General features: G+C 41.5%; 1 protein-coding gene across 6 annotated transcripts in view; it reads right to left on the reverse strand.

The window, feature by feature from the left end:
• Nucleotides 1–18,781, reverse strand: part of PTPN5 (protein tyrosine phosphatase non-receptor type 5) — an 87,829-nt gene that overhangs the window by 36,240 nt on the left and 32,808 nt on the right. For all 6 annotated transcript variants that reach the window (XM_026092789.2, XM_064513119.1, XM_026092786.2 and 3 more), the window contains 2 exons: nucleotides 1,608–1,789; nucleotides 569–688 (listed from right to left, as the gene is read on the reverse strand). In XM_026092789.2, the coding sequence (XP_025948574.1) occupies nucleotides 569–688; nucleotides 1,608–1,769 (282 nt within the window). In that variant the 5' untranslated portion in view covers nucleotides 1,770–1,789. The remainder of the gene's footprint in view (nucleotides 1–568; nucleotides 689–1,607; nucleotides 1,790–18,781) is intronic.

Raw genomic sequence — 18,781 nt, forward strand, 5'->3', positions numbered from 1 at the left:
ATCATACTGGTATACGTGTCATTCTGTCACAGTGAGAGGCTAAGCATTTTTATTAGGGTAGCTTTGTAGATATAACTGTGTCTGTATACCTAGTACACCTGAAATACTTTCACCACATACAGATTTGCTCTAAACACTCAAAAAAAAAAATTTTTGTTATGGTGCGTCTTGTGTTTCGCACCCTTTCTGTGGCTCCTTCCATTTTCCCAGAATCTAAGATTCTACCCATCCTAATAAATAAAATTCCAACTCTCTCTTTACTGTGCAGTAAGCCTTAGAGCACTGATTTCTCATTCCTTTGTTTCATTTGCAATCATTTGCACCTTACTAAAACTCCACTATGCTGATTTAACAGCATGGTCAAAAATCTGGCCCTTTTTTTTTTGAAGAACAAATATAAATCTATTTTCAGAAAACATTTTCCACTCTTTCAGAACACACACACAGTACAGCAGTCACTATATTAAATACATACGTATTATACACTTAATTTGAAGAGATATTTGAAGCATCACCTAAGGCTACTAACATCATCCATTCAATCAGAGAGAGAAATACAGAAACTTACCTCCCCTTGATCTGACAAAAATTGTCCAAATGGTGCAAGCATATAAGACAGCAGGTCAAAGGCATTCTGAGCTGCTGGGATGGTCCCGTAAGTGCTGTAGCACAGCATCACGCAGAGAAGCTGTGCAATCAATCAGAAAATACATAATGAGCATTCCTCATTAAACAAACATTCATTTTCATTTCAAGACTGCATAATTAACTAATTTAGTTCTCATTGATTTTATGTTGATTATCATTTTTGCTTTAGGAAGTCAGGTATTTTCTATGCTGTAGCTTAGTAAGAATAAAAAGACTGAGGACTAAATGCTCAGCTAGCATTAACTGGACATGTGCCACTGAGTTGAGCAAAGTTACTCAGATTTACACTAGCAAAAGGACTGCCTGTCTGTACATCAAAAGAGCGACAGAGATCCTTCTGAATTCTGAGCTTTTAGCATTACTACTTTTAAATCAAAATTGGTATTAAATAAACTTTGTATGTTATTAAAAGGCCTATGTCATACTATGCAAAGCTCTCACAAATAGCAACGTCCACACAGACATTCCTGTAAAGACACATACGCATACACAAATACACACACATTGAAACATTTCATTTGAACCACTTGAGGTTGCTGCATACACCACAGCTGACATAAAACCACAAAAGCAAGGATGTTAAAAGTTAACACCCTCGCAGAAACACCCCCATGCCATACCGTGAAGGGCAACTCTAAGGGGCTCCTCTCCCAGTTCGCTTTTTAACCAGATGGTGCTATCCCTGTACATATCAGTGGCACAAGATGGTTTTGTAGCAAAATGGGTCATTTGGCGAAGGAGGTATTTGCAGAGGGGCAGCGGACCGGGATGGGAGTCGAGTCTGGGACATCCAAGGGCAGGGGCCATTTGCAAAGCAGGGCCACAGAAGGTGGCTGCAGAAACAAGAGAGGACTGCAGCTACGTCCATTGCTATCCCACAGTGAATGAGGAAGAAAGCTCCCACGCCACCCCTTAAAGAAGGGGTCCCAGCATTTCAAAGTGATGACAAGCTGCCTTACCAACATCTGCGAGAGGACAAACAGATACATGCTGTCTCCAGGCATCAATCCATTCCGCCAGGTAGCCCAACCAAGCAGTGCTGTTTTCCGGGAGGTTTTTGCAGACTGCTCTTTCCTGCTCAGCTGTCCTTGCTGTCCTTCGGCTTCATCTATTGACTCCATCACAGCTGGACTGAAAAGACCTTCACATGCAAGTGACATGTGGAGGGAATGAATAGCATGTAACCCTGCAGCCACCGCAGAGGCTGCAAGGGCTATTGTTTTCTTAAAGACGTTAGTTACCTCTCAGTTCTGCATCAGTAAGTGCGGCTCAGGATTGTGAGCGTCACACTCTATTAGTGCAGCTGTATTCACCTGCCTTCGTCAGAAAAAAGTGAGTGTGGGTGGATAAATTATTTTCCCTTTCTTTCCGAAGGTGCAGAATCTGGGCTTTGTTGTTAATAAATTCTCATTTATATTGCTGCACCTTTTTGTTTTTACTGTTTTAAAAGAACCACCTGTGCTATTTGCTAGCTACACACTTCCCAGCTGCATGATGACAGAAAACCTGCTTTGTCCCACTCTTCCTCAGTTTCTCTCTTTTCCCTTTCTTGTCTGCTTTTTGTCTAATTTGATTATAAATTTCTGGGGTAGAGACTGTCCCTTTCTATGTGTCTGGATAGTGCTGAAGGGCTCTGGATTTTGTCAGGGTGTCCCAAGGCACTAATAAAATAGACTTTAATTCTAATAACTTCTTGAATGAGTTTTTACTCAAGAGCTACTTAATAATATCGCAATGCTATTCCATTCAATGGAAATACGCAGTGGACTGGCTAGCCACCCAGTAATAGTATTTGCAGTTTGTGTACAAGTATATGCATTTACAAGCTGGAGGTGACAGCAACAGATCTGACCCATTCAATGCAATTACTACTAATTTACATCTTTCCACTTGAGGAAAACCCCAAGGCTACCCTATGTACAAGACTGTAGCCTAAGCCAGCCGTGTGTGTCCAAGGTAAAGGCCACATTGTTGGCCCTTCTGTGGTCTGCTGAAGTTGGGTTTCTGCAGAATGCTCCTCTCATCAGGCATTTCTTTAAATGTCCCAGAACAGTAACTTGAGGTCAGATGAACTAGCCACAGCTCTAATCAACTAAATGAAACATGAGATTCATATACCAGCAGAGAGTCTGGCCACCGATAAGGTAAGTAAGGGTTTACAGGGCTATCTCTTTCTGATTTGTAAAATACAAAAATGCAAGAGTAGACAGGTACACAAGCTGCTTATTCCCACTCTGTGATTGTTCTTCTCCCTCTCCTCACTGAAAGAGACCTTAGGACATCCCTGCATGAGTGAACGAGGCACATGAGAAATGCTGATGGCTTTCCCCAAGGTTCTCCATTCCCACAGCTCCCTAATGACATGAGGGTCACCACTGTGTACTGACTATGCAGCATCTCCCAGAGACAGCTCAACAAGGAACAGTTGCAAGGTACTGTCAGGGGCTTCCATGACAGCTCAGGTCACTGGTTTCTCATTTCAGAATATTGCCAGTCAGTCTGTGATGGGGAATGGCCTCTGTAGACCTGAGTGCAGAGATGCTGTACAGCTATGGACCTTAGTAGGGTACGATAGATACAGCTGGTTAGGCAGATGTCTTTATACAGATAGTTCTCAAGAAGCATAGATAACATGCACATAGACAGACATACACCCATGTATGCTTGTACATACCATAGATAATACTGAAAATAAGTGACAGACTGTGTTTGCGATTTGCTGACTCAGTACATTTCCATAAATACTATCAAGACTTCAGATTAAATAAAGGTCAATAAAACACAGAAAACCAAGGAATTAAAAAGGCGAGATCAGAAATAGCAATAATTACAGTCTGCATTTCTCACAGTGTTAAAATTCTCATTACTTCCATCTATGTATCCTTAACGCTGGAAGACAACAGCTTGAAAATGATGCTTGTTTCTGAAAAGCAGACAATTTCTGGAATATAGGTGGAAAGCTCATGGGAGTTCCCCAGGCTCCAGCCGGTAATTTATAGCCCATGACAAAACCCCCAAGAAACACACAGAGCCCAGATGCAGTTCTTTGGGTCCAGGGAACAATTGTGAGCAGCAGTCCACAGACTATGGACTCAGCATCTGATTTCTGATACCATGATATGCAGAACTAGACTCAAAATTTCTCCAAGAGAATTACATAGCAGCCACATTTATAGCTAAGGCTACCTAAATATCATCAACATGAAACTTTGTTCTCCTTTTCTATCTGTATTAAAACTTAACAGTTTTCTAAGCATTGGATTTGGGCAAGAAGAGGAGGAAAATCTTTGTTAGTATCTGACAGTTTTTTCTGCTATCATTTTGGGGGGAGGAGTGTTTATGTTCTGTGTTTTGGAGCAGGAATCTGAAATTTAGCAGGAACAGCGTCTTAAAGTCAGAAGTGATTTTTGCCATCCATGCAAAAAAACATATGCAACTGGCTGAGATATAAATCTTTAAAAATACCTATTTGCATACAATTTGTTATGGCTTCCTCCCACAGTCTCTGGCCTTCCTTTTCCACCAAGAATGTTCCAAGTCCTAAGTGTTTGCCTTTACCTGCACTAAACAATGCACCTATGTCCCTGAGAATGGCTGACAAACATATTTACTGCTTCCAAACCCTAGTGACTTCCTTTGTGGGATACAGCTCCACAAAGTTTAAGACACTTTTGTATCTTAATGCATGCAAAGCAGAACTAAAATATCTTTGGGAAGGCGACCGGAGTGAGGAATCAGGGAATGCAGATTTCAAGTTCAGCTTAGCTAGTGTTTATAACTCAAGATATTTCTTATTTCAGAACACCTCTTCTTTAAACTGACCAAAGGCTCATTTACTTGCCTTATGTAGCAAGTAAGTATAATTTCTGCATTTTACATCTGTAACAGCCTGAGATTTTTCGAGGTCAGTTCTGTCAAAGCTGGAAACAGAATCTCATCTCTAATGACGACATTAAGGCCACTTAAACACACCGCCTTCTGGAGCAAAGACGTCAAAGTTAGGGGACTACTCTGTCTGTAACCATGGGGATCTATACCTCTCCAGAGCCAAGAAGCCCAATTCCCAGTATTCCAATGTTGTCTAGCAACAGCTGTATAAGCTACAATTGTAGGAGTCGCATTCCCCTTCTTATGACTGCCCTATATGAAGGGCAATAGACGACTACTACTACTATCAATTGTTTTTACTGCATAAGGTAGAGATCTGTTCTACGCAGCAAAGAGTCCAGGATTCCAACTTGGCTGAATCAATATTGTTCAGCTGCTATCAATAGATACTTTCACTAATAACAGTAAAAGAAAACAGGTCAAGAACTCAAACCAAAGGATTTTTATAATGGTGAAACAAAATGTAACCTAGCAATAAAAAGATAGTGCTTATACATTTAAGTTTTACTCACATCCATTCACTGTGCCTGTGGGAATTTTACGTCTTGGGTTGTAATGGCCTTTTCACTGGAAAATCCAAGTATTTTTTTAATGGGGGCTTCTGGGGTAGTGATAACTCTTAGGGTCCCTGGCACCTACGCAATATAAATGCTCTATTAAAACAGCATTTCTCAAGAGAAATCAATAAAGCACAAAGGTGTCCTGGAAAGAAGTGGTGCACTGGCTTCTTATTCTCCTTCAGGCTTTTCCCACTGGGAAAAAAATCTTGTTTCCTATTCTGTGGGTTGGAAAGCCCAAGAAACTGCCACAGGGCAGACAATGGCAAGAAAATCAGAGAGATCGCCCACTGCACGCTTCTCAGTGTGGGTGCTCCCCCCGTGGCAGTACTGAGCTATGGTAACTTGGGACAAGGCAGGAGGCCTAGCCAGGGCCACGAGCTCGGTGGAACTACTTGTCAGATACACAGGGTAGGAAGGAGAAATGGACCTTGACTGTTCTGCCAGCTCAAGCTGCAGCAGTCAACAGGCTGCAGCAACTCAGCTGCTTTGTCCCATATGTGTTTCATGTGTGAGCAGGACCCACATCCCTCTAAATCTGCCTATGTCCTCATGATTGCTGTGCCTGGCAAGAATTTTACTCTGAAGGAACGGCCCAGAATGAGTAAGCATTGCAAAGTATGAACACATCCAGCAAGATTATCAACACTTTACCCCAGAGACCTATATCCATATATGACCTCTGCATCTTCAGGTATCAAAATGCAGCTGCCTATTGAAATCATTGTCTCTTATTCCATGAGTCTGCTAGGTAGACCTGCCATCGATTACAGAACAATAAGTGAATGTATACTACTGATATGGGTCTGCCAAACAATTGCTTACTTTTACATACACCTAAATTGCACATGCAGGACATAGTTCTGCCACCGTACTTCGGGTATCTGCAGGTCATAAGACACAATGATTGCAGGGGAAGTCCCAAAGCCAGTAAGGCACATGCAAGCTGCGTGAATACAAATGAACCAGAGGTAACTTGTGCTGGAAGGTAAAAAGGCAGCTCATTTGCTGGAGGAACAGAGCAACAGGAGAAAGGTAGTGGCTAAGAAGCCATTCTCTCTCCTACTTGCAACACACTGCAGCAAGAGAAGGATGGAAACAGAATAATTAGCTTTTGCACTAACAGACAATCTTTTTTTGCACTGTGGTGTGTATTGGGGGGAAGCAGACATGAAGAAGGAGAGCTGTCATACATGCTCAACAGAACCTGTATACTTACATTCCTTTCTCCATAGAAAACTGACTGGTGGGCCACTACCCTACAGCTCAGAAACTTTTACTGAACATCTTTATATAACCAGCCAATTTCAGATACTAAACAGTTAAATACAATGGCAGATGTAAACATCATTGCTGTTTACTGATGGAGACAATTCACCATCCAGAAAAGGCTCTTTCTTCTTGATGCTCTCTGCATTCCTAACTCATCTAACAAGTTATGTTATAACTTACATTCAAGATATAATGAGCCGTACTGAAAATGGTGGGAATGCTATTTCCACACTTGCAGTTATACTAAGAATGCATCTGTTTCCCTGTGCCTCCTCCCTTAGTAATGTTTTTTGTACCTTCCCAGTCATGATACAGCACCAACTATTTCTACTCTGCTTGAACCCTGATCTGCTGTTCAAGAGAGTCTGATACATGTATCTTTTCCAAATAGTAGGATAAAACAGTACCTGGGAGGAGAGCGTCTAGTCCCTAAAAGTATCTGCATTAAAAGCTGCAGAGAAAAACAATCCAAAATGCCCCTTGCTGCTACCTACTACAGCCTGCTTGGAGATAGAAGGGATTTATAACAATCAAAATTGCCTCAACATTTTCAATTCCAACCTGGAAAAAGTTCAAATTCTAGCTGCCAAAAACTTGTGGTTGGTAGATCTTTCATTTGTAATGTGAAACCACATAGAGAGCTACCTCAGAAGATACCAGACAGCTTAATTCAAGCACTAGCAAGAACTTGGACAGATCCACATATCCCACTAAGTTTACCACTAAACACTACAAGGCTTCAAGGCAATTCTAAAATCAGTTCAATAGCTAACTGGCTTCCAGTTAGATTCATCCAGTAAGGATGAACTGCAGACTTCATTCTCTTCGAAGCCTAAAATGTGCAACAGAGCTTGTAGCATAAATAAACCTGACAAGGTTAATTCAAATAAGAGGTCCGAGCAACTGACTACCATCTCTGACACATTACAGGGGAACAGGAAAGTCTTCACAAAGGATTCAGTCTATACACCAGGGACCTGGTTGTCAGCCTTCTGCGTTACTTGTTCGGAGATTCAACTTATGATTTCTAATACTTTCAGTTTGCACTAACTGCATCTACCCTGTACTGTAAGAATTAGCAGGGATAAGCTGCAGGCAGAGTTGTGCGGGGAACGACTGAAATATTCAGGTATTCCCTCTGGGAAAGCTGGACATTTCTGCTAAAATGATCACACTGGAAGTAACCAAGAATACTGGTATTTAATTCACTCCCTTTTGATTCGATTCCTGGGTTGATACTCTCATCAAGAGTAATGCAGCTACTCAGAGCTCTCAGTGAAACCGTGTCAGGCACTCTGAAGACTCAAAACGATACCACCCCTATGTAGTTCTTTCTCCATGTTATCCACACCAGCCAAAAGGGAAGGAAAGCATTCACCTGCTCTTTGAGAAGATCCAACTCTGAAACACAGATCTGTGGAAAATTCTGTGACAATAATTTATACTACAGCTTTGAAAACAATAAGCCTCAGGTAACTACATCCACAGACGAAAAGTGCCTACCAGCAATTGCTCAGCCTATGATAGAGAAAAATCTACTTCAGTCCTCCCTTCTGAAAGAGAAGCACAGAAACTGGTAACAAAAAAACCTAAACTTTCTGCATCATTACAAAAATGCTTACTTAGACACTAAAATGCTCCTCCTTGATGTTAAAGGGAGGAAAAAAAAGTTAATCTACCCCAGTGTGAAAGAGAGCAACCCAGAAAGACCAGCGATTGTCCTTTGCACTTACTTGTCTGGGAATAGTTAGCATGCTTAAAATCAGCAGCCTTCATGCTGGGAAAAGTAAATGTTCTTCGCAGAGTTCTTGAAACAACAGTGCAGGGAAGGAAATGGGTGTCATCTACTAGCCAGGAAAAGTACTGAAGTTTCATATCTACTTTCAAGCTCAGCTGGTGGAGTCTGGCTGCTGCTTGAGCCAAACTAATTACCAAAAAGGAAAGACACACAAAGAGAAAAGAAAGCGAGGCATAAAGTCATGCAGAAAATCTGTGATCATGCCAGGCACTGAACTGAGATCTACGGATTTTTAGTCCAATGCCTCTTCACTTTCACTGGTATAACACAAACGGAGAGAAGAAACTTTGCAGAAGGAGACACATCTTTTAGCCTTCCTCTTCACTTGAAATAAGTTCTGCTGAAGAGAATATACAGTCCCTTCTCCCTGCTCGTGGGCAGCACAGCTCCATCCCTAAATGGCCTATTCTCATCTCTGAGGGAACAGGAGCCTGATGCCGGTGCGTGTGAGGAGAATAGTTGCCTCGCTACTCAGCAGCTCCCTGCTGAACTGCTGAGTCACACGTTTTCTCTGCATTCATTTTCACACCGCTCCCACTCAGTCCACCTGTCACTTCATCTGGGATGGGTGGGAGGAGAGAAAAAGAGGTGAAGTCAGAAAAAACGCTCATGTTCACCCATGCCCGCTATTATAACACTGCAGGGTCATGTACAAGAACAAGCCTGCCAACTGCTAGAGAGGGACTGAGAGGAGAGAGATCAGATTGCAAGACAAACTGCCTTTCCCTCCTCTCCTTCTACAGAGGGAAGACTGGCCAGCTAAGGAGCTGCAAACCTCATCTGATTCCCAACCAGTCACTGATGCTATGTGCTTGCTGATCTCTGTAAACTTCAGACAAAGCCTTGAGGTTTTCCCTCTTTTCTCTGGTTTAGATGAGCTTTCCAGATGCTGTGATATTTCAGTACTCCAACAGGCACTGTGTAGTAATTGACTGGCTGCCACATGAAACTGGCCCAACGACAAGTGTCGATACCATCTGGACAGACCCTTGATTCCTGAGGCCGTAAGTGGAAGATGTCCACCAGTCTCAACACTTCTTTCAGACAGAAGAATATGGGAAAGATGAAGAGAATCTTAGCCACTTTCTTGCAGCTCCCATGACAACCAAGCATAACAGGAACCAATGTCTCCTATTATCTGTCTGTTAAATCCTAATGTAAAAAATGGACCTATACCCCACTATCAGTGGTGGGATACATACTTCTCATGATTATTGATATCACAGGTGCCTATTAAGTTAGGCTGTACATACACAGTGGGCATGTGAGGAACCGAGAACAAAAGATTTAGGAGGTTTTATCTAAAACCTTAATTTAATAAAGGCTCAAATTCTACTAGAAGCATGTAACAGGTTACATAAGTATTGTAGGTCCTTGGTTTTCAGTAGGCTAGCACCTTTTAGTCTCTCTTGCTTCTCAGGCCATTCCTCTTTCATTCATTCAGAAGTTTCAGCTGGCAGAACAAAGCTGGAAATGGGAGCATTCACCAGCAAAGTTCTGGGTCATGTTTTGTTTTTTTTTCATTAAAGAGTTTTTACAAACACCAAGTTGAAAAGAAACATACATTTCACTGAATTATCAAGGCAATTTTTTTTTCTTTAATTAGGTTTCTGGAGGGTACCATTTATCTATCATGAAAAAGAAACTTCCTAGTTTATTAAACCAATGTTCTGCAAAAGAATTTGTGAAACTGACTTTCAGACTGAACCAGGACAACTGTGATGAATTTTCCGAGTAATTCTTAGTTTACTGCTACTGTTCGCATTCAGTAGAAAAACTGGGGGTTTGGCAAGAACTAGATAAGGATTTTGTGTTATTAAGCACAATTAGAACTTCAAGAAGAGCATCTGTTTTTTTCCCTGTGGGAAAGGGTCTGTTCTTCGTTAAGGTTGGGTCTCACTTCTCAGTAATTCTCCTAGCGCAGTCTGCTCACTTGAAAATGTGTTTGCTCTCTACAAGCCTGAAGTGCAGAGACAAAACCCAGTCTGAGCAGATTTTAGTGATATCGTACTGACAGGGCTTTCGTATTTCCATTTCATTTTTTTTTCCTAAAGGGAATCATAGTCCTGTTGCCCAGAAGACAATTCATGACAAAATATGGTTATCTGGAGGGGAAAGTGAAAAAAAATTCAAAATCTTCCCAAAGTTCCCTGCCTCCGTAATTTTTTTGTTCCAACTGATTGATAGAATTTGAAAAAAACAGTTTCACATGATAGCACTGAAGAGGGAAGGATGCAGTCTGCCACCACAAACTGTTTGACTGAAGGGTGAGAGCAGAAGACTTCCTTTGGGCTGCTACCAAACTCTTCCTTCCTGGGAGAGCCCAGAGGCTCAAGACCATACTCCTCCCAGACCTGGAATCCTACACAGTACTTTTGGCTGTTTAGTATCCCTAGCCCATCTAGTAAGAGAAAGTAACTCGATCATCTCACCAGACCTCTGGCCTGTAATAATTCATATGCAACATGAGGGCTGCACGGGCAAAACAGTTCAGAACAGGCTTGGCTGACACCACTCCAGATCAGGTCCCTGCTTTCATGGGAGTGAGAGGAAAACTAAACCCTCAGGCTCTTTGCTCTAGAAAGACAGGTCTCCCATCTCAGCAAAAGAAGAAATGCTAGGAGCCATCAGCAGCAATAAGAGATTGTCATATAAAGCAACCATATGGAAAATACGTGATAGCTACTGTACCATCTGTTGGGGTCTGATTCTCCTCCAGTACTGGTTATAAACTTCTATGCCTCTACTGATGATGAGGGAGTTATTCTTAATTTCCAGTTCAAGAACAGAGTAATGTCCTTGTGCACACATAAACTGTACTCCCACTATTAAATAAACAAAAGGTTTATTCTTAATGGCTCTATTAATGCTTGCAGGTTTTAAACACAAGATGTTGTTAAGCACTGTCCTTTTTCCTTTTCTCACGAGAAACACGTCAAGTATAAGGTGTGCTACTTCTCATGGCAACTAGGGACCCTAGAGCAGGATCTTTGCTTCAAAACAATTAAAATATTAAATATGGTGTCAAATTACTGCTCTTAAAAAGTGAACGCAGACCCTTGGTGGGCAGAGGCAGTGAATATTAACTTCCATCACACCCACACATAATTAGCATTTGCCATCTTTCAATCAGGGCTCTATTCAAAGACTCTTTTGTTTTTGTACAAGGCTCTTCCCTCCTTTCCTACTAAACCCTTTACAGAAGGTCTTTCTGATTACTGCCTAACAATTACCTGCAGTCCTTTTTTGTTTTAAAGAATATATTTCTTTGTTATGCTTTTTTTTTCAGTGAAAGTTTTCAAGTGCCTGGGGATAAATTTGGGAGTGCCTTTAGTTTTTGTAAACAGGCAGTAAGTTGGCTTTCAGCTGAGTTGGTTGTCCCACACCATTCCCAGCTTCCAAACTCCCTTTAATACTGAAAATGGAAACCCACAAAACATCTCTGTAATTCCATAGCTAAAATAAAGAGCGATGGCTTTGACTGCTCATGAATCAGCCTTGCACAGACAAAACAGTCAAGGAGAACTGCCAACAATGCAACAAAGATGCAGATTTAGATTTGTAGGGTTGAATTCTCTTTTTGAAACAAGATAACCAACTCTTCCCTCCCAAATCATCATTTTTGTGCCTTTAAGCTTCAACTAGAAAATATGCTTAAGAGTGCCTGATGCATAAACAAAAAACAGCAGCAATTTAATATCAAACAGCTTCTGTGATACAAGAGTCAACTAGAAAATTAAAAGAAATAAGTGCATTTTGGTTTCATGCATTTTTGAAAGTATGAGGTATTCATACTAGTGTTGTTTGTATTAATGTTAACATACTTGTATTGCTTGATAAAAAGCAAATTTCTTCTCATAAATGAACTTCTGTAGCTCTGATGTCAATCCCATTGTGTGTGTTTCTAATTTCTCTTGAGTGACTTAGTAGCCTGGTGTCCTGTAGATTTTAAATCTGCTTTCTGCTCTTGGGAATAAGAGGGTTTGCACTCTGAAGCAGATGGGTGATATGCTGGCCTCCTGCCAGCTTCAAATGTGAACATTCTGATGTCATTCATTTGACTAGAGCCTGCTTTACTAAGTGACTAAAATCTTACGCCCTGGAGCCTTCAGCAAAAACATTAGGTAAGCCACTATCACATTCAACCTTTATTTCAAAGACATTTTTTCCTGAGCAAAGTAAATTATATTAAGACCAGTCTCAACAATCTTCTTATCTTCAGCCACAAACCTGATATATGCCTCAAGGTTACTATCCCAAGTATAAACATCTCACTGTCTTTCATGGATTTAAAAAGACTATTTGTACATCTCTGCTTACTCTGAAAGCAGTGGTATCATTCAGTTACTACCATTTAGGCTCCAGAATAAGCAGTTGGATGGATAAAGATGTAGACATACAGAAAAAGAAAATCCACACTCAATTTTATCCCTGTACTACAGCATCCTATTTCCACCCTGGGAAACTCCATTATAGGCACAAATGCACAGCCTGAACAACTTACATACCCTTACTTCTAGTTCACTATTGTGCTACCTCTGTAACTGCAGCCCCCTCATCTTAGGGGCACGCTTAGGTTAAAGTGTGACAAGTATAATGGTGTCATTAACTTCCCCTCCTCTCTAACCAGTCATGTAGTAGCGCAAAAGTGAACACTGCATCTAGAGGAAGATAACAGTCCACATCGTTTACTTGTGTCCAGTCTATATGGGTTCCTATACCACCTGCACTCATTAATGCAGCTACACAGCCTTAAGGAGAGCACTAAGAAACGTAACAAACGGTTTGTCTTCTCATCCTTTCCCCAGAGGCAGAAATGTGTACAGGGGAATGTTTTGGCTAGATGCATAAACAGACATGCGCAAGTTGTTACAGATCTGTCAGAGAAGGCGATACGGAAAAAAAAATCACATCCTGTGTTAAGAGAAGATGATGAGCTTTGCAATTTTTCTGCGAGGATTTTGCACCTCCCATTTGCACTCAAAACTTTGCTCTCTGCAAAACAGTCCAAAAAAATCAAACTTGATCTGAGAAGGTGACTGTACCTCATGCCACACGGACTCATTTTGCAGTATCTTAGCAAGAGCTGACATTAACCAGCAGGTCTGCAAGGCGGCAAGCAAAGCTGCATGAAGAATGATTTTGGGTCTTGCAGCAGCGTAGCATTTCTGCTTTCAGTTCCAGGGACAGCTTGGTCTCAGCTAACCTGGGGATTTTTGCACTACGCTCCAGGAACAGTGTGGACATGCTCTTAGATACCTTGGATCCAAACCATTCTGGAGAGGACTGCATTATGATCTGATATCCCACATCAGGTGGCAGGTCTCATGAGTCTGTGGGATGCAGAGCTGCCAAGGAGGTACACTGTTAAAACCTCCCTTGTTACAGGTATAATGGCCTCACAGTATCTCCTACTCTGAGGATGAAAAGACAGTGATTCATTTTACCATCTCATCTATGCAACATGAATTGGGGCTGTTGAAAAATGTTCTTGTTTTTTCAAGCCTTGATTAAAGCATTTCTTTCTTTTCAGGAGCTCCTTATTTCATAATACCTATAATTCAGGCTATTGCAAATAGAGCAAATCATATTCTTATGGACTCCTATTTGTCCTACTATTTTGTTCCCACATTAAAACATTGCTTGCTTCCTATAAAATTCAGCACTAGTCTTCAAAGTAAACATAGTCAAATGCCTTCCATAGCGTGTTACTTATGAAGTGTGGGTGACCGAATGTGTCAACGAGAAGCAAGATTTTTTTTTTTTTTTAAGTGATACCTCTCATCCACAGCTATATTCCTGCTATCCTATGCTGAACACTCCATCTGCAATATTGGGAAATGCCAAAACCCTCATACCATCTCTTCCCACACTGAGGTATACATTTGACTTCTACATGAACAAGTTAGACCTGTACTGAGGAATCTTGGAAATCTCATTCTTAGCTTCTAAGGACCAATGCATAACCATCAAACCAACCCCACCTCTATCCTCTCAGCAGATGCCAGACTGAAAGATCTTTTCCTTGCACCCCTCAACTCTGTGACAAATATGTGCAACCCACTCTCTCAGTCTTTTTTACTGAAGATAGTTATTAATTATGCTGTGAAGTCCATAAGCAAAATGGACAAGAGCGAGCTATGCTTCATGTCTTGACACATCTACACTAGGCAGAAGTGTTGCAATCTATTTCAAATATGCCAGAGAGACAGGAAAGACAAAAGATGAAATACCAAGTCCTGCTTTTCTGGGATAATTCTAACACTATACCCCACTATACTCCATGTACTGACCTTTCATCTCTACAGATCATGAAAGAGTCTTAAAAACCGAAGAGACGTAGCATCACTGAAGTCACATGTGTCTCCAACAGGAGGAATAGCACTTCAGTAGCGCACAGAAAAACCACAGGAACAAAGGAAGCTTCACCTAAAGGCTGTTGTGCAAGCATCATCCACCACGGAAAATGACGTTGGCTCTTTAATATCCTGGCAAAGGAGATTCAGAACCTGGCAGTGCCTGTGAGCACACAGCAGTACGGGAAGCACACAGGGAGAGGCCATTCTGGGAGCCCCTGCACAAACACACGAGAAAGAGGAATGACCTACTCTGAAAAGCTTTCTGTATTTATCTTAATCTCCACAGAAGGCATAGAAAATGGAAGGCATTTAGCATCTCTCAAGACTGTCATCCCTCTTCCTGAAAGCCTGCAAAATTGGTTAGACAAAATTTGTCTAACCAAATTCAGCAGGAATGTTGCCTGTGCGAGATCAAGCCTGCCAGCCTAACCACCTCCTCACCACTTCTTGGCTTGGATGTAAGAGGCCTTCTTCAACATTCATATAAGGAAGACAAAGGCATTCAAACTGTCAAAGGCTTCGCAAAGCAGCAACACCGGACTGTCATTTGAAGGTCAGTCATCAACATCAGGTATTTATCTGCCTATTGTCAAACAAGTGCTGGAGCAGAAAGGAGTTTTAATAGAATATTTTAGTTAATTAAATCTGGAATGTTAATGGGCTTTTCATAACACTGTGGCACTGTATCTATGAAAAGCAGTAAAAAATGGTTCTATTTAAAAGTAGTAATAGGTTTAGTCTTTGAACATATGCTTAATGAGTAAATCTGTTAGGAAAAAAGGCCTGCGTGTATGGGAGGGGGGTAGTATGTTTGTTCTCACTTAAAGTGTGCCATGATGGCAATCATCAACAGCAAATGGCCTCTTTTGTGAGGACTAAATAAAATTCCATTTGGCTATTTACTTTCAGGTGAAATTGTTTTTTCTTTTAAATAACACATTCTTTCAGCTAAACAGCTGAGTTGAAAATAAAGCAATGCCAGATTCATGTTATTAAGGACACCTGATAAGCATTCATACTTTATGGTGGGTGCAGAGTAAGAACGGCAATACAGTAATATCCAGGCAGCTTGCTACCACAGCATGGGGTGCAGCAAGCAAGAAGCCAAACAGACTACAGTGAAGAGGCATTCAGATCCCATGGTGAGAACAATCCAACAACCCAGCACAAGCACATAGCATAGTGGTGGGCGCAATTTCGGGGATGAAATTATATAGAATGCAACGTACAGTGCAACACAAAACCTGAGCAGAGTTTTTAAAGCTTAGATACCACCCAGAAGGCTATGATGGCAAAGCACATGAGAACAAACTTAATCTATTGGGTTTCACCTCCCAGAGCAGGTGGATGAATCCAATAAGCTAACAGATCAGTTTGAGAAATTATAATGCCAATGCCTTATGCAAGGAAATAACCACAGGTAAGACATATGCTAGCTGGATATTTTTAAAGGAATTGACAGATATTGCTGAAAATATGATATTTTACTTGCTCAAGCAAAACTACCTCCTATCCCCCCCCCAAAAAAAAAACCCCAAAGTCGAATGTGTCAGTATTTACTCAACTTCTCTTCTATCCCTGCAAAAGCTCTTCCAGTGCAGTGCCAGATCCTCCCCTTTCTCCACTAAATCTATGAGAGTTTGGAAGCTGAAGCTCCTTAGACACACTTTTAGTACCCCTAAGGGAGGTTCACCAAGCCAGATTCCCCTTCCTGTTCTTTCCCTCAACAGCACTCTTGAATATGGCTATTTTTACAACACAGCCAGGTCTCAGTTGGAAGGCATGTTCTGTGCTAAAAGCGCCATGCAGAACTCAATGTCCAATCTGATCAGATTTCTTAGGAGGACATACTGGAGCTGGAGCTCTAGCAGCCAGGGAAGGCACTGCCACGAGCACTCCTGCTTTGCCAGCTCCTCTAAGGCAGCAGGGTTGGGAGACTGCTGCTCACTGCTTTTGGACAGTTCAGCGTGACTCATGGCATTAGGTATAATCAATACCTAATATACTAAAATACTGCTCTCTCCCTGCTTTGCTAATTCACCAGCCTGTGCAGGCCCTCCTTTCTCCTTTAAGAACTTTTCCCTGTGAACAGGCAGAGCAGATTCAGATTAACAATGATCAGAGATCATGAGTGGGAGGAAAGGGATAAGAAGAAGCACAAAGATAAAGCAAGTCTCCTGTTTCCAAGACTTCTTTTTTGAGAGAGAACTGTGATAAAATGAAGAAAATATTCCGCCATTAAAACCTCTAATTCTTGGGGTTGGTATACCCTTCCCACTGTCTTCTTAATGTCATCTTTACTAAAATAACTTTTCTCATTCAAATCTCTTGTTTCTTGCACTTCCCCCTGCTAGGTGCAAAGATGCCACGAGCAGGCATAGGGAAGGCATGAGATTCCAAAGGCACAGGGCTTGTCAACATGAGAATTGCAGCTGTTTCGCTAAAGGAATGGTACGAAGCTGATTTAGTTAAACTGATGGCAAAATCAGAGTTGATGCTCTTCCTTTGGTTTCAGCTTGACTTCTGACAGTTCAGCATGAATCAGGGGTCATGACATGGGACAGCAGACTTCCAAAGGGTGCCTGGCTTCAGCTCAAAAAACAGTTTATAGAAGACTGCTGCAAACAGCCACATGTAGGCAAGATTCTATTCTCAGAAATGACCAGCATTTTTACCAGGCTGATTTTTGGCTTATTTCAGCATGAAGTTACATGAATAGTTTGTCCGCTAATTAATCAGTTAATCGGCAGTCTACCAAGCCAGTGACCATGAGGTATGCACAAAATTTGGTAGATACTAATGTGCCTGATCAAAAACATTGCACTGTTTTGGATCCCACATCCCTGAAAGAGGCCCTTTGCTATTTGTGACCTCTAAAATGACTGTTCTATGACATTAAGACAAGTCCTACAGAACCGCCCTACTCAGATAACATGGAGAATGGAAGTCAAGCTAGAAAAAGGACTAGCAGCAACACACAGAGAAAGGAGAAGATAAAATAAGGCCAAAGAAAGTGACAAAATAAGGAGTGAGTTTGAGAATCCAATTGAGAATATCCATTTTAGAATAGTGGAAATGAGAGCAAGTCTGATGACAAAAGAGATGAAGAAGGAAAAAAGAATACAAGACTATAGAAGAGAAGCCCACAGGAGGGGGACAGTGAAAGCCTGGCAGAAGGACTGAGCAGAGACTAAAAACAGCAGCTGGCAGTAGCTCAAATCAAACAAGGCAGCATATGCAAGAAGTGCAGTAATATGAAAACTTCCTTCTGCTGAAGGATTAAGTAACCTCAGAGTTAGGTAGAACCCTCCCTCCGTCTCCTCTAGAACCCCTTGCTCTACACTCTGAAGCAGGAGATCTAGCTGAACTTTTCCATGACTGTCATTCCCCAATTGTCGCTCTGCATGGAAACTGTCAAAGGCTAAGCTGCAGAAATCAGACATTCATTTCAATTCATTTTCCTGGTAGGAAACATGAGGCTGAATACCATCCCCCTAAATGAAATCAAAAGGCCAGATTTTCAAAAGATGTAGGGAAATTTTCAAAATCCCCAGTCCAACCAAGTAGGGCCCTAGTCCTGCTGATGCTACTTTAACCCTTTTGCAGAAGGTGAACTGAAGTTCAACTTTCAAAAGCAGCTTAAAAACATGGAGTCTATTTCAAACTGAAAGATGTTAAGACAATACCACACAGTGCTTTTGAAACTGGGACTTGCATGCTTTTCATAATGCTGCTACCATGTTTTTGCTTCCTTTAACTGAGTGTCCATGAACACAGCATACATTTCCACAGTGTCTATTTTTCACTCACAATTAAGGGAACACAGGTGCAGTTGAGAGAGCATCAATTACTACAAACAGCAGTCTGAGGAGAGCCCAGCACTGCATGTCTTAAACTGCTGGGACATTTATGATATTTGCACCTGCATAAAACCAAAGACGAAGTTCTAAATGGGGAAGTAAAACAGCACGATCCAGGGCTGAAGGTGACCTCAGTTCTGTGAGCCCACACAGAGGTGAAACATGGTCTTACAGGTAGACACAAAAAGTAAAGCCAAGATTTGCCATTCCAGGGAATATCCCACCATAAGCCACCTGTTTTCTGTCATGGTGTGACTAGTCTGCTATATCTAATTGCAGAGCAGGAACAAACTACAGCTGTGACTCTTCCCCCCCACAACCATCCAGAGGAAGGTTGTGACCGGAGAATGCTGTTCCTCTTTTCAGGCCCATATGCCCATCGGCCTATAGACTTCATCA

Source organism: Dromaius novaehollandiae, chromosome 5, assembly GCF_036370855.1.
Source record: "Dromaius novaehollandiae isolate bDroNov1 chromosome 5, bDroNov1.hap1, whole genome shotgun sequence".
Lineage (NCBI taxonomy): Eukaryota > Metazoa > Chordata > Aves > Casuariiformes > Dromaiidae > Dromaius > Dromaius novaehollandiae.